The sequence below is a fragment of the Sciurus carolinensis genome, chromosome X (genome assembly GCF_902686445.1).
Source record: "Sciurus carolinensis chromosome X, mSciCar1.2, whole genome shotgun sequence".
Lineage (NCBI taxonomy): Eukaryota > Metazoa > Chordata > Mammalia > Rodentia > Sciuridae > Sciurus > Sciurus carolinensis.
In genome coordinates, this window is record NC_062232.1 from 34,088,398 (window position 1) to 34,105,693 (window position 17,296).

General features: G+C 34.3%; 1 protein-coding gene across 3 annotated transcripts in view; it reads left to right on the forward strand.

The window, feature by feature from the left end:
• Positions 1-17,296, forward strand: part of Usp9x (ubiquitin specific peptidase 9 X-linked) — a 114,641-nt gene that overhangs the window by 58,857 nt on the left and 38,488 nt on the right. For all 3 annotated transcript variants that reach the window (XM_047537010.1, XM_047537012.1, XM_047537011.1), the window contains exons 15-22: positions 3,436-3,523; positions 6,321-6,663; positions 8,095-8,190; positions 8,973-9,184; positions 10,374-10,614; positions 11,097-11,246; positions 11,974-12,094; positions 17,053-17,183. In XM_047537010.1, the coding sequence (XP_047392966.1) occupies positions 3,436-3,523; positions 6,321-6,663; positions 8,095-8,190; positions 8,973-9,184; positions 10,374-10,614; positions 11,097-11,246; positions 11,974-12,094; positions 17,053-17,183 (1,382 nt within the window). The remainder of the gene's footprint in view (positions 1-3,435; positions 3,524-6,320; positions 6,664-8,094; positions 8,191-8,972; positions 9,185-10,373; positions 10,615-11,096; positions 11,247-11,973; positions 12,095-17,052; positions 17,184-17,296) is intronic.

Consider the following 17,296-nt stretch of genomic DNA (forward strand, 5'->3'; position numbering starts at 1 on the left):
TATTCACATCTAAAAGAATACTGTTGGGTCTTTTGCCTCACACCACATATTATAAATTAACTCAAAATCCTAGACCTAAAAATAACAGCTAAAAGTATAGCACTGTTAGAAGAAAACAGGTTTACATTTATGTGACTTTGGGAAAGCAAAATGGTTCAATTTAAAAAAAAAAAAAAAAAGCAAAAAGGAAGGGTGGTAAATTGGACTAAATCACACTTTCAAACTTCTACAAATGAAAGCAGCACCAAGAAAATGAAGAGACAGCCCAAGAATGGGAGAAAATATTTACCAATCATGTCTGAGGGACTTGTCCCCAGAATATATACAGAACTTTTACTACTCGACAGTTAAAAGGAACCCAATTAAGAAGTGAGCAGAGGATCTGAAAAGAAAAGCAGTTTAGTATCATCAGTTACTCAGGACATGCGAATCCAAACCATAATAATAAAACTCGTTTACCCCAACCAGAATGACAAGATAGCAGCAAGTGTTGAGGCTGCAGAGAAATGGGAGGCTTCCTACATTGCTTGTGGAGTTGTAAAGTTGTGCAGCCACCTTGTTAAACATGTTGGCAGTTGCTCAAAATGCTAAGGCTTATATGACCTGTTTCCAGTTATATAATCAAGTGAGGTTGGGAACATAAATTCGTGCAAACGCGTACACAAATTTTCATAGCAATATTGTTCATAATAGCCAAAAAGTAGAAACAACCCAAGTGTCTAAAGGTTGATGAATGAATAAGCAAAATATATATGTATATACAATTCGGCATTTAAGAATATATTATACAACGTGCATAAATGTTGAAAACATGCTAAGTGGACAAAAACCAATAGACAACTTGCTGTTTTTGAGGACAAGAAACAATTTATATTGTCTCAGTCATGGTTCACCACCTTTTCCCCACCCATTGTCAAAGACACCTGAGTTAATTTAGTCTCATCTAATTCCTCCTACTGTTTTCAATGGGTTATCTGTCACATAGGCAATATGTCAAAAATGGATCATCCTCATCTGACTACTAATGAATCAAAGTATTTAATCAGAATGTTTACAACAAAATCAACCAACCATATTGTGTTTTTAATTGTCCAGAAACTTCTCTTCATCCTTCTTTAGCACAGTGGGACCTTCTTGATTATTGTTTAGCTTTCATTGACTCTCAATGTGTCTGTATTTGGTAATTAAATTTAAAAGAGCAGGAGTGGTTGCTAAAGCAAACTAGTAAAAATGACTTTGCAGTGGAGTAACCTAGCAGAAACCATTTCAACCATGTAATGAAAAGTAGCTTTGTTAGTATTGCCACCAATGACAGGCTGTGCCTTAGTGTTACTTTTGTCAGGTGAGCTATTTTTTTTTTTATATATATATATATATATATATATTTTTAATTGTATACAAATGGGATACATGTTGTTTCTCTATTTGTACATAGAGTCAAGGCATACCATTTGTGTAATCATACGTTTACATAGGGCAATGATGTTTATTTTTTTTTCCCTTCCCCCCCACCCCTCCCACCCCTCTTTTCCCTCTATACAGTCCTTCTTTCCTTCATTCTTACCGCTCTCCTTATCCCTAACCCTAAACCTAACCCTAAACCTAATGCTAACCCCTCCCACCCCCCATTATATGTCCTCATCCGCTTATCAGCGAGATCATTCGTCCTTTAGTTTTTTGAGATTGGCTTATCTCACTTAGCATGATATTCTCCAATTTCGTCCATTTGCCTACAAATGCCATAATTTTATCATTCTTCATTGCGGAGTAATATTCCATTGTATAAATGTGCCACAGTTTCTTTATCCATTCATCAACTGAAGGGCATCTAGGTTGGTTCCACAATCTGGCTATGGTGAATTGAGCAGCAATGAACGTTGATGTGGCTGTATCTCTGTAGTATGCTGATTTTAAGTCCTTTGGGTATAGGCCAAGGAGTGGGATAGCTGGGTCAAATGGTGTTTCCATTCCAAGCTTTCTGAGGAATCTCCACACTGCTTTCCAGAGTGGTTGCACCAATTTTGATAGTCTTAACTTCGGGTAGAAGCAAGGATGCTACTGGAATGTTGTGACTCTTGTGGGTAGGGACCTGGAATGCTGCTAACGTTCTGTAGTGCACAGGATGGTCTCATACAACAAAGAAGGGTCCAGCCTATACATCAGTAGTGTACAGTTGAGAAACCTTGGGTTAGATAATAGTATTGTGTCAGTACTTGTTTCCTTGTTATTTGGAAATAGGTTTCGGGAGAAAAGGACGGGTCTCCATTTCACTGTCAAATAGTTGAGAAAATTATACCTGAGTATACGTGGCACCTAATGAAGCAAATGGAACAAAATGTAGATAAATGGTGAATATGGATAAAGATTAACAAGGGAATTCTTATATTTTTAAAACTTGCTTGAAATTATTAAAAGTTTACCCTTAAAGAACCTGCCAAAAACACAACTGTGCATGAACTCCCAAGGTACTTGAAATCCAACATTTGGCAAAGTACTTTAATTCTAATGCTATAAGAAAATTTTTGACATGACAAAATAGGATTTGATTTTCTATCCTGTTAAGAAAACCTCTTGACATAGTGCTTTAAGTTCTGAGCCCTAATAAAATTGACTTTTATGGAAGTAGATAACACGTATTTAGGACTGTTGGCAGGTACTAACATTTATGCAGGTAGAGACCAATCATAATACATGGAGCTTCTTTCATCACCAAGACTTCAAAAACAGTATTTTCCCAACATTGTAAATGTCCCATCATTACAGCACATCAAGATGTTGTTTAGAGAAGAAACCTCACTCTCTTTGAAGACATTGATTACCTGTACTATTTCCAGAGGGCATCATGCAATTAGAATTCTTTGGCAGTAGCACACACGCACTCCGAAGGTCCAGAATCTAGTATAGCAATAGCTATAATTAACGTTAAAGGGAAGTGATACATTTCTGGACAGCCATAATGTTGTATTGGTGGTATGATATGTTGGTCATGTAGAGTAGCCTGTTGTGTTACCCTGTCTTCCCAACTATAAATTAGTAACATTTATTTTTTATACTAAAGTTTTTCTTTTTTTCTGCAAAGTTTTCAGTATAATAGGTAGTAAATTGAAGAAAAAATTTTGTCTTGGTTGTCTGTTTTTACCTAGCCCTCAGATCAGTGTTAGGTTGTAATCATAAATTGCTTCACAATGTAGTAAAAGGGTTATGCTGAAGAATTCCTGGTGTTAATAGATCTTTATCTCTTGATCATGTAAAAGGAATGGAAAGTTTCTTTTTTGTGGGGACAATAGGAGATGTGTAGAACCTTTAATACTCAAAACTACCAGTTATGAGTAGATTTGTTTGCTTTGTAATGATAAAGGATTAATGACTTTCTTTGATAGAAATCAGTGATGTGGGTATCCATATGTATAATGCATGATTTTTCTTAATTTGCAGACCATGAAGACTATGACCCACAAACTGTGAGGCTGGGAAGTAGATATAGTCATGTTCAAGAAGTCCAGGAACGGCTTAACTTCCTTAGGTTTGTTTTATATAATTGGCATTGCTCTCTAAGACACAGATAAGGAATATAGAGGGGAATATACTGTATAGCTACATCTTACCACCTTTTTTTCTTTTTCTAATTATTTTATTGAAAATTTTTACCTAAAAAACATATTTCCCTATTTGTTATTAAATACTGTATGGTTCAGTTGTGAATTTCTACCTTTGTAGTATTTGAAGAAAAACACATTTTAAACTTTCTAGGGTAGATTTCTCATATTCTTTGGGGAAATGATTTTTATTTTTAAAGGATAGATTTCCATATTTTCATACAACTAGAAAGAACCACAGCTACATCAGTGATATTACAGACACTAAGAAAATTGAGACAAAAGGTTGCTGGACCAGCACCAAAGACAAATGGTTTGAGTCCTCTAGTGCCTTGTTTATCTTGACAGTGCCTGACAAGGGCAGTCTGAAGTCATGTTAGAAACATTTCTAATTGGAATGAGGAAAATAGAGTTCATCCCATTAAGCCAAAGTGATATGACCAAACTGTATTTGCTTGGTGATTTAGCTTTTAATGATTATACATTTGAAAATTTAAAAAATACCTTTGTGGTTAAAAATATTGAGGTATCTTAAGGATTAAAAAAACCACATCATGGGGCTGGGGGTATAGCTCAGTCAGTAGAGTGCTTGCCTTGCGAGCACAAGGCCCTGGGTTCCATCCCCAGAACCACAAAAAAATGAATAAATAAATAAATAAACCACATCATGGGCTGGGGTTGTGGCTCAGTGGTAGAGTGCTTATCTAGCATGTGTGAGGCTGTGGGTTTGATTCTGAGCACCACGTATAAATAAATAAAATAAAGGTCCGTTGAAAATTAAAATAATATTTTAAAAGATCCACATTATATAGCAGAAATTTTTTCTTATAAGTGTTTTAAAATGCCCAAATTATGCATTGTGCTTTAGAAAATCTGTCGCATTTATTATTATGTTTGTTACAAGTTCTGGAGAGATTATCTTCCTAGGGTTTGTTAATTAGGGACTTTTATTTATTGAACTCTGCTTCTTGATTGGAAATTTTTAAGTAATTACAGAATGATTTTGACTTGAGAAAAACTATCAACCAGATTTTAAGAATTTGGCATTTGTTTAAAGTGAAGTGGCTTGAGGGGGAGTTTTTAAATTTGTTTTTTGACCACTTGAATACAGTGGTCTACCTCCTGGATTAAGAATCACTGCCATAATGAGCCATCATTAGCAATTGGCATATCTCATATCCCTTTGGCTTACTAGAATAGAAAAGCAGTTGTAAGCCCTGTTTTCACTAGTTAAAGCTCAGAATCAGAGGACCTGTTGTATTGTGGCCCCTACTTATTAGTACTTATCTGTGCAACTTGTAGCAACAGACTTAAGCAAAGGAACCTAACTAATGCCTGCTGTGTATTTGGCTTGTGTTAAACACTTTTTGCCTCATAGTAGAGTGAGGGTAGGTTTTGACTCTCATAGGTTTTGACTCTCATTTGACATCAGGAAGAAAACAAGATTTAAATGAATAAGTACCTTGTTTGAGATCACACAGCCATTATGTGATGGAATTGCACTTCTCCATAGGTCTGTGCTCTTCCTATTAGACTGATAATTTTTGAGACTTTGAGCTTTAGGACTTCTGAGTAGATTCCTTAAAATTTTTTTTTAATAAGCAGTGAGAAGTTTCATCCCCATTTCTCTTTCTTTTCTTTAACCCCTCCCAACAACTGGAACAACTCTGTTTTTGTGTATCGGATTTCTAAATGGCATTTTCACTTGAAGAAAGGTTTCTGCTGTTATCTTTAGGTGGGAAAAAAATACAAATAAACTTTGAAAGTAATTGTATTTTATCACACTGGACCTCTGGGTTTTGATCTATAAATTAGGTGGACAAGGTAATGTAGAAGTATGTGCTATGAAAATATCAAAAACCTTAGAATTGGGATCCAAAAATACTTTGAAATGAAGAAGGAACCTCCTAACCTTAAGTAAATATACTTTACTCTAACTGGCATGTAGCCACCATTACAGTGTTAGCTAAAATTTATTATGTTAAATTACTCAGAATAAGTGAGGTGTTTCCTGTCTCATAGACATGGCGGGACAGGGTGGGTAGATGGATGTCAAAGGAAATTAGAAAACTTTAGCAAAAGGAAGAGACTAGTTAGAGCAGAATTCACCTTCATTACTGCCTGTTCTTAATGACTAATCCAGTAGAAAACTAAAAAGACCCTAGAGAACACCACCAAATGATTGATAGGCATCTATTGATTATTGACCATTGTTTAAGTCATGTGTAAATTATTGTGTTTAATGTGACCAGGTAACAAGTGATGACTATTGGTCATCAGAAAGTATTAAAATTTAAGCAGTTTTGACCCATAAATATGAACAAGCTGTACTACTTCATTTCCAATGATGCCATATAAATAAAATGCCAAATCTTTTATTTTAAATTCAAATTATCAGTTGAATATACTTAGAAAATGGCTGGTTTCAAAGACGAAACTATTTCAATTCAAGGAAATGAATGTTTTTTTTCAGAATCATCTAGCTAATAGTGGGCTTATACTGGGTACCCAGTATAGGCCTGTTGAATGAATTCATTTTTTTTTTTTTTTTTTTAAGTACCAGATAAAAGTTGAGAAATAGGTACTTGTGAAAGAACTGACATATTTTTATCTGTAGTTAAAATATAATTGTGATAAATGTATTATTTCATACATATACGGATAGATTGCCTTTCAGGATAAAATTATGTAAATCTAATTGCTAATTTTTTATGTTTTTCCAAGATTTTTACTGAAGGATGGCCAACTGTGGCTATGTGCTCCTCAGGCAAAACAAATATGGAAATGCTTAGCTGAGAATGCAGTTTACCTTTGTGATCGTGAAGCCTGTTTTAAGTGGTATTCCAAATTGATGGGGGATGAACCAGACTTAGATCCTGATATTAATAAGGACTTCTTTGAAAGTAATGTGCTTCAGCTTGATCCTTCCCTATTAACTGAAAATGGAATGAAATGTTTTGAGCGATTCTTCAAAGCTGTGAATTGTCGAGAAGGAAAACTAGTAGCAAAAAGGAGAGCCTATATGATGGATGATTTGGAGTTGATAGGATTAGACTATCTTTGGAGGGTAAGTCAAAAGTAGGAACTCTGTAAACATATCTGATGTAGTTCTTTGAATAGGTAAGGAATTTTTAATTATATAGATTATGTATGTATTCTGCTCTGATGTGTAGCCCAGGCTTCTGGGATGGTAATTGTTCATCTTGATCTTACTGTCTCATTTGTCATTCGAGAGTTTTTTTCCGTATCCTTTCTTTCCATCTCCCTCATTCTGCCACTGGTGTTCCCTGTTGTCTGACTTGGAATCTCATGTTTAGATATGTTTAGGAGTATACTAACCTCTTTCATGAATTTCCCCATGGAAGTTAATTCCCCTTCCACTCCAGTTTCACTCACTGTAGATCTGTTTTCTTCCTTCATTGTTAATTTTAAGTCATTATACATTTGATACTAGTGACAGAAAAGAAGACTTTATTTAGAAAGGATTGTGAGTGTGTACTTTATTGGTAATATTAAACTTATGATATTGTTAAATACTTGGGGAAGTATATTATCTATTTAAGGCTAATCTTTCCATCTTTTATAGTGTTTATTCCTATCTTAAAGCTGAACTGTTGCCAGGCACAGTGGTACAAACTTGACAAACCTAGCAACTGGGAGACTGAGTTGGGAGGATCATAAGTTCAAAGTGGGAACCTGTTTCAAAATTAAAAAAACAAATAGGGCTTGGGATGTTTCTTAGATGTCTATGAAGTAAGTGTTCTACAAACCGTAGGTAGACTAAGATGTTTAGTGTGGTAAATTTTAAGAAAGTGTTCTCAACATTTTTTTAGCAGTGGAAAAGAATAATGCGAACAGTGTGTACAAGCTTATTAGCATGTGTGAGACCCTGAGTTTAGTCCTCATCGCACACACTAAAATTTAACTGCAGAAATGATTTTTAAAAATCAATTTGCATAATAGTCCAAAATGTAAATCGAATCGAACAAAAAAATCCTGTGGTTTTTGTTGTTGTGCAGTGTCCCCAGGCCTCTTAGAGTGGTCAGCACTGAAACACCTCCTCTAAGCCCTCTTGGGTTCTGAACATAGTTTGAAAACCACTAATGTAATTAGATGGGTGATACAGATTTCTAGAAAATGGGAGTGGAAGGGGATTATGCTAAACTGTTTGACTAGTCTCCTACTTCCTTTCATCTAATTTGAATTCCTTCTGTAATACCTTACAACTTGGTTAATAAGATATTAAATTACACGGTTAAATAATAATGGTCAAGGATTATTTTATCCTTAGTAAAATATTTCATTAAATAGATGTCTTTATTCAAAGACTAAAATTTTTTATTTATTAGTCTTTTGGTCTGTTATCAGTTTCACTTGATTATTAAAGCTTACAATTAAATATTCTTGAATAGCATGTTAAAAATAATTGAACATATGGTTTGAATTTAAATGATCAAGCATTTCTTGAGAATTAACATTTCAATGTTTTTGAACCTAGGTTGTTATTCAGAGTAATGATGATATTGCCAGCAGAGCTATAGATCTTCTTAAAGAGATATACACCAACCTTGGTCCAAGGCTACAGGTCAATCAGGTGAGAATCCACGAGCATTAAAACTTTGACACAAGCCAAACACAGTGGCACATGAGAATAATCACAGCCATTTGAGAGACTGAGGCAGGCAGATTGCAAGTTCCAGACCAACTTGGCCAACTGAATGAGACCCTTTCTCCAAAAAAAAAAAAAAAAAATGTGGATGGTGGGGCACGAGTATAGCTTCGTGGTAGAGTGCTTGCTGTGCATGTGAAATGCCCTGGGCTCATTCCCCAGTACTGCAAGCAAAATAAACAAACCAGTTCCCACAGTTCCAGTTGGTAACACTAAGCACTGTGTGTCCTACAAGAATTTATTCTTTAATTCACAATTAACTGGAAATTGTTTTGTTCCAACTCTTATCAGAAAATATTTATAAAATGTTCAGTTCATACTTCCATTATACAAAATACTATATAAGCAAATCTTACCTTGATAAGTATCTTGAGGTAACTGGCTTATTTTGTTTGAATATGATTATTTATTATGTTGGAATGGCAAAGAGATTTTACTGAATTTGTTTTGATACTAGTACCTAATCCTTTAAAATTCATTTTTGGATACCTAGTTTATCCTCCTAACTTTGATTAACTCTAGGTTCCTTAAAAAAAAAAAAGAAAAAGAAAAAAAAAAACCTTGCTGTGTTTTATTATCAATATAGACTGAATCTAATTGAGAGCTATCTTTAAATTAGCCATTGCCATCTCTAATTTAGTTAATGTTATATGTTTAATTTTTGCATCTCAGAGCAACTTGAAGTATATTTGACTTGTTATTTGTAGGTGGTGATCCATGAAGACTTCATTCAGTCTTGCTTTGATCGTTTGAAAGCCTCTTATGACACGTTGTGTGTTTTGGATGGTGACAAAGACAGTATTAATTGTGCAAGACAGGAAGCAGTTCGAATGGTTCGAGTATTAACTGTTTTAAGAGAATACATAAATGAATGTGACAGCGATTATCATGAGGAAAGAACGATTCTACCCATGTCAAGGTTTGTGAATAACTGATCAACTGGTGCTAATTCTTAATTATTGGGTATTTTCATAATCATTTGGTTGAAAAAAAAAAAAGATGTGTACAGGTAAAAAGAGTGAGGAAATTATTCTTTTTTAAAAATGCTGGTGTCTTGCCATTAAAAACATTATTTGTGCCAGGTGTGATGATGCATACATATAGTCCCAGCTGCTTGGGAAGCTGGCACAGGAGAATCTTGAATTCAAGGCCAGTCTGGGCAATATAGTGAAACCCTGTCTCCAGAGGAAGAAAAATAAGTTATTTGTATCTTGTAGAATGTTTTTTAATAGTGGCCTGTTTATTTTGTTTTGGATTTTGGTAAGTTCAGTTTTCTCTTTTTTTTATTTTTCATATTTTGCCATTGGAATTATGGCCTCTCAAGTGTTACAGTGATACCTTTATAGTCAAAGTGTTTTTATTTTGATGTCATTAATTTTTACTGTTAAAAATACTAGCATAGTCAGAACTTTTAAAAGCTGTCTTTACTGATAGTTAATATAGGAAGAAATATTTTCAGATGGTCTAAATAACATTTTTCTTAAGGCTTCACCTTTTACTAATTTAAGTGATATGTATAGGTAGGATGTTTGTAGAAAGTGCCATCTTTTTTTGTTTTGTCTTTCAGGAATTATTTGCTAACCTTGAAATTAAATAAAGTTGCTCCTCGAGTATGATTTTTTTTTTCCTCTTGAGTATGATTTCTATTTTGTATCTTACCTAAAATAATATGCCAACTCAAATATAATTTTGGGGTGAATTTTGATACTTAAGATTTTTTTCAGAAAAAATGTATATCAGCATTTTTGTTGATGCTCTCAAGGTAAATTTTATCTTTCACATTTACAAATAGTGTTAGTTAGGCTTTTATAACATAAAAATAAGTGAAGTGTTGTCACTGTCTTAATTTCTTTGAGTCAGATACCTCATTTTCTGCAGCTGTAGGTAGATAATTAACGAACATTGTGTTGAAGTTACTTATTTGTAGTTGAAAGGAGAAATCACTTTATTTTCAGGATACTAAAAATAATAAGTATCTTTAATTCACTTCCTCTCATTTAATAAGAAAATATTCAGTGTTAAATTCCCAGCTTTATTTTCTTGGCCACTGGATTTGAAAGTTGCTGAATATGATAATGTTTTCCTTTTTTTTCCCCCTCCCCCGCCAGAGCTTTCCGTGGTAAACACCTCTCTTTTGTAGTTCGATTTCCAAACCAGGGCAGACAGGTAGATGACCTGGAGGTATGGTCTCATACAAATGATACAATTGGTTCAGTTCGACGATGTATTCTCAATCGCATTAAAGCCAATGTAGCCCATACAAAAATTGAACTCTTTGTGGGCGGTGAGCTGATAGATCCTGGAGATGATAGAAAGTTGATTGGACAATTAAATCTTAAAGACAAATCGGTAAGTAAAGTATGTATACTTGTCACTTTTTTTTTAAACAAAACCAAACCTGAGATTACAAATGCTGATTATTGGGCTGGGGTTATGGCCCAGTGGTAGAGTACTTGTCTAGCATGTGTGAGGCCCTGGATTTGATACTCAGCACCACATATAAATAAACAAAGGTCAATCAACACCAAAAAAAAAAATATTTAAAAAAAAAAAAAAGAAATGCTGATTATTTATTCTGTGTAAGGCTCAGTGTTAGGGTGTTTGTGTTTAAACTGCTAACTAAAACAGGCATACTGGCACCGACAATATGTCAGAATAAAAAAGATTTCTAAAAACTTAAGTGGTTATATAAGGTAATACTTTTAAAACAGCATTTCTGAAAGTATACCATGTCATTTTGGGGGTTTTCTTGGTATGTCACTAGGATTTGAGTTGCATTTTGTGTAAATATTTTTCCTCGTCTTTGATACTAATAGGTGTGTCATTTTTAGCTAATTACAGCCAAACTCACACAAATAAGTTCCAATATGCCTTCAAGCCCTGATAGTTCTTCTGATTCCTCAACTGGATCTCCTGGAAATCACGGTAATCATTACAGTGATGGTCCCAATCCAGAAGTGGAAAGCTGTTTGCCTGGAGTGGTGAGTAGATGCAGTTGTCAACTACTATGTGTAAGATGTTTGAGTTCACAGTTTAGTGAGGTGAAAGTATCAACTACTAACCATCAACTTTAGAATGTTTTGCTCTAAGTGATGATTATAACTCAATGGAAGTGTAAAACAGTTCCCTTTAGATGATTATAATCTATTAGAGCCTAGGTGTACTCCAATATATAAATTTAGATAATTACCATTGTCTTTTGCATTTGTACCTTAAAATGGATCCTTTCTTTAAAACTGTTTATTTAGGAAAATACCTGTAATCTTTTTCAGATTTTCAGTACCATATCTTCCATAGAAACAATAGCTCCTCCCTTTCTTGACTTCTCCTTTGTGTCCTCCCCACAAAAATCTTAATGACTACAATAACACTAGCTGCTTCAGTGTCAGAAAAATTTGGCTCCCTACAACAGTTGGATTAGGAATTTAGTAGTTGGAATAGTATCCTTTTGTAAGACTGGAGTCTTAAGTTGTATGTATGGGGAAAAATTTAATAGAACAGTAAAAGAGGGCTGTCAAAGAAGTTACTGGAGGTGTCTTGGATGATATGCTCAGTCTGTATCAGGGAGGATTAGTAAAGGCCAGAAGATGAGGAAAGCTGACTATATCAGAGTAGAAATGAGATTAACAAATAATGGAGATTAACTTCTTTGGATTACGTTTTGTGTGGAGGATGATTTACAGGTACTTTGTGTATTTTGTATTCTAGATAATGTCACTGCATCCTAGATACATCTCTTTCCTTTGGCAAGTTGCAGACTTGGGTAGCAGCCTAAATATGCCACCTCTTAGAGATGGAGCAAGAGTGCTTATGAAACTTATGCCACCAGGTAAGAATTTTTAAATGACGATAAAGTACATGCTGAACAATAAAAGGGGTATGTTAGCAAATTCTTTCTAAACGGACCATGAGCTAAGGGTTGGCAAACAGGCCAAATGAAATCTAACACCTGTTTTTTTTTTACATCCCAGTACTTTAAAATGGTTTCTTATTTTTTAATTTCTAAAAACAAAGCAAAAGAACACTTGTGTGATGCATGAAAATTGTGAAATTTAAATTTTAGCATAATCAAAGTTATATTGGTATGTAGCCAAGTCATAGAGATTCACTTTACTGTCAATTGCTGCTTTTGTTTTGCAACAGCAGAGCTCAGTAATTGTGACCCACAAGCCTCAAATATTTATTCTCTGACCTTTTATAGAAAACATTTCCTTATACCTGTCCTGTTATATAGATTGTTTCTCATCAACAGTGGTATTACTTTTTATTCCTTAGAAACAACCACTTTCAGCTTCAGCTTTTTTTCTCACACATATATGTACCATTATATCTATAAATATTATCCTCATGGCTGGTTCTTTGTCACTTCTAAATGAATTCTGATTCTCTGCTGTGTAGATGAAAATTCTTATGCCTACATCCTGTCAATATTTGTTTAAATATTCAACATTTACATATGTAAGACTTTGTGAAACATAGTTCTCCAAATTACAACTTTTGTCCTGGATGTAATAGTTTTCCCTTTTTATTTTTTCATTTTTCATACATTATCTTTAATTCTTCCCATATGCCTTTTGGAACCTTCCAGGTAATTTTCTGTTATTGTTAATTGCATAATCCATCAACTCTGCTGTTGTCCTAGAACTTTTCCTGACAACCTGTATTCTGTATGCCCTAGTCAAGAATTGGCCATTTCTCCAAGAGCTTTGGGTCCTTATACATAGAGTGTGTGTGTGTGTGTGTTTGTATGTATGTGTTTTAAAAACCATGAGATCACTCCAGTTCCTCCAGTTGTGACCTATGACAGGTTCATTCTAGTTTCTGTCTTTGCATGTTTGTAGCTCCTTTCTCCAAAAGTGAAAAGCCTGGTACTTGGTCTTTAACATATTTTCCTATTTAACCTATCCTCCCTTTGTAATGAGTCATCACCACTACCCCTCAATCCTGGGCCTCAGTCCACTTTATGGACACTCTTCTTATATTGCTTGAATTGAATCTTCCTGCTGGACTACTCCCTTGTGTGGACTCCTCCCTTTGCACAACTTCTTAATCCAGAACAGCACCTCAGTATTTCTTTCATCACCTTGATGTTTTTGAAAAGTACAGATGAGTTGTGGTGCTGTCTCCCATTGAGTTTCATTTCCTGGTGATTATATAAAGTTGTATATTTTTTGACACATTACAACTTACAACTTACATAATGCCATGTTTATCTCAGGGCATCACAACAGGAGACATGGTGTCCTTTTGGTTACATTATTTCAGATCCAATTAGTTACCTGGTTTTTCCTCTGAAGTTAGTATTTTTCCTTTTGTGGGAAGATGTTTTGAGATGTTGCCTATTTTTTTCTGATGAAATTTTCACCTTACTAGTTTAATCATTTATTGTAATCAGTTTTTATCATGGAGGTCGCAAAACTTTTCATCATTCGTTCCTTTTACATCTGTTAACTGGCTCTGTACTATAAGGTAACGCTTTGTCTTCTCTCCAGTTTGTTAATGCATTATCACTTTTTACCCTTGGATTCTTACTTTATTTGTTTGGTTATAAAAATTATAATCAATTTGTTTGGGAGGGATTGGAAACTCGCTTCTTAAACAGACTTCAGCCCCTCTGTTTATAGGCCTTTGATCATCTGTACTTTACCAAGTACTTTCTATTAAATCCTTGGCTTTTCTAGGATTTAGTGGAGTTCAAATTTTTAGGTACCTACTTCCCTTCCTCCTGACCCCAATAAGCAGTTCTTGGCTCAGCTAAACCATCTTCCATCCTTACACCTTTAGTTTTGTTTCCTCTCGTTTTTATGCCCTGAGTTTATTTTTATATTTGTTCTTATTTTAGTGGCATTTGGAGATACCTTGCTGATCAAGTGCATCATATTTAATTGACCATGATAGTTTTAAAAACTGTCATGGGCTTCTATTACCTCCTTAGTAACCACCTTATTGGCTTTCTCATCTTTCTGATTACTGAGACAGTCATGTCATTCTCAGATAAAACTTACCTCCATTTTATTTAATCCTGATCTGTTAATTTGTATTGTTTTATTCACTAGTGTATCAGTAACAGTTGTACCATTATGTATGCAAACTCAACCTTCCTGACATAAAATATAAACCTACCATAGGTAGAATCCTTGATCTTGTGATTTGAGTTTGATGCCACCAGATGGAGAGGGTGAGCTGTTTCCAGGAGTCTCAGGGAGAAATTTTGAGAGGGTGCTTTTTTCAGATAATAATCAACTGTGTAACATTCAAGTAATCATAAATGTGTATGCATATATTTTTCCACTTTTTTATTGGTGCATTATATTTGTACTTGCTGATGGGATGTGTTACATATTCGTACATGCACACAATACACAGTAAAACAATATAATTTGGCTAGTGTCACTCCCCCTTTCTTCCCACATCCAGCCACTCGGTCCCTTTCCTTTACTGCTCTTCCTTTGATTTTCATGAGATCCATCCCCATCTCTCTTTTCCTTTTTCCTCTCTAGCTTCAACATATGACCCTTGAACCCCCTCAGTTTGACTTATTCAACTTAATGGTCTCTGGTTCCATCTATTTTCCTGAAAAATGACATAATTTCATTTTTCTTTATGGCTGAATAAAATTCCATTGTGTAGAATATACCACATTTTCTTGGTCCATTCGTTGATGGACACCTAGGCTGGTTCCATAATGTATGCATGTCCTAGTAATTAACTGTGCCTCTATTACGATTTGCTGTTAAACTTGGAGCTTCTGGAGTCTTCTCTATAATTTGACGTCTTATAACCTAAACTAGACTTAATTCTTGTGTCCTTTCTCTATGTGCAGCAGAAAAAGACAGTTGCTTGACACTGAGTGATTAAATTGTGTATTTACCAAGCAGAAGAAGTTGGTTTTCCTCTTCGAAGCTTCCTTTTTATAGGAGTTTTGGGCAGCTAATATTTTAAAATATGCCAAAGTCTGTTTTTAGCTCTTTGTACTGATTAACTCATTTTAGCCTCAAAACATCTCTGATGGAATTACTATTTTTAAATATACATTGGTGTAATTGCTTAGACTTAAGTCTTAAGTATGTTTTTAAAAGACTAGAAAGAACCTAAAATCATAACTGCCTTTGGATAACAGGATTATGGGTAGTTTGTTTTTCTCAGTCTTCCATATTTTATAATAAAATGAGCATATATCTAATTAGGGACCTAAAAAAAAAAACATTAAGGTGGACAAATGCAAGAACTGGGATGGTGTCTAAGTGATAATTTGGTTTGGACTCCTCAGATGAATCAACTATAATCCAGTACCAGTAAATGATTTGCTTGGAATTTACTACTTCCATTTTTGAGCTCTCATTTCTTTTTTCCTACTCCATTTTGGCTCCATTCTTCACTTTGTATTTTGAAAACCAAGCAAAATATTCTCAGATACTGCAATTAGATAAACGAATTGGTTTGTCTTTAGGGAGTAATTTGGCAACATAAATCAAGTCTTGGGTTTTAGGTCCAAGTTCTTCATGCTTACAGGATTTTTCATGATGAAATAATTGCAAAGATTTAACTGCTGGGATCTGTAGTGTAGAAAGCAGTGGGGTTAAGTGCCCAATAATAGAATTAAACTGGCAAAATGTTTAACCAACCAGGGCCTTTTAATCAGTAAGCTTAAACACTAAGAGAGCAGTAGAGACTTCCAGTCAAAATGCCCTCCTGAGCCTGATTAACTGTTTAATCAGTTAAAATGACAGAAATGAGTATGACTGTGACGATAGGCACAAATATTTTATCGTAAAATGTGATAGTTCATAGATACTTGAAAGCTATTTCCAGGTCTATAAAAAATAGTTTATCCTAAAAAAAATTGTAGGAATTTTTCAATTACCTTTGTCTTCCAATGAGGCTTTTACTTTTTTGTAGGAAAAAGGTAATTAGTAATTTATCAAGCAGTTTTTTCAATTATAGGGCAGTTACCTTAGAAATAACTTTATCAAAGTCCTTTCTAGAGGTAATTAACTTTCTTTTCTTCTTGTTTTTTTAAGCGTTAAGAGTAGAAAGTATTCAAGTGAGGAAAAAAAAGAGACAGAACTCCTCTGATTAACTATTAAGTTTGGTAGCAAATGCCTAATTGTATTATGGAATTATTGTTTTGTTTAACCCTTTTTACTCTAATTTAGAAGAAACTCAAGTTTTAATTACACCACTATAGAAAAATAAAAGTTCTTATTTTTAAGGTAAATATTTGTACTGTTTTCTTAGTGTTTGGTAAAAATTTTAGGGTACAGTTTCTTGTGTACCACCAAGTATTTCTCAGTGAAGCCAAGCTAGTTTTTTTGTTTTGTTTAGTTTTTTGGTACTAGGGTTTGAACCCAGGGACACTTAATCAATGAGCCGCGTCTCCAGTCCTTTATTTTTTATTTTGGGGCAGGGTCTTGCTAGTTTCTTAGGACCTCTCTAAATTGCTAGTTATTAATATTAATGGTGTCATGGCAGCAAACAATAGAGAAGTTGGAGGAAAGAACTTATAATTCTTTTGTTTTTATTTTCAATCAGGACCTTTTGTTTTGAAGCATTTTTTTCAGTCTCCAGTGACTCAGGAGGACATGTTGACTGGCCTCTACTGCTCTCTTAGTGTTTAAGCTGACTGATTAAAAGGCCCTGGTTGGTGTTTGTTTTTTTTTGTTGCTTGTTTATTACTAAATCAATCCAGGTCTAGTTGTGTCTTAAAAAGTTTGAGCCTATGGCAACTGAAATATTATGGACACGTGAATTATGTTTTGTTTCAGACAGTGTCTCTCTCTCTTACAGATAGCACAACAATAGAAAAATTAAGAGCTATTTGTTTAGACCACGCCAAACTTGGAGAGAGCAGCCTTAGTCCATCTCTCGACTCACTTTTCTTTGGTCCTTCAGCCTCACAAGTGCTATATCTAACAGAGGTTGGTTTTTGTTTTTTCCTTTTGAATTTATTCCATTCATGTTTTTTGAATTTTATCTTTTCTTTGTTAATATGAAGAACATAGATAAGATTATAGTGAGATATTTTTGAATT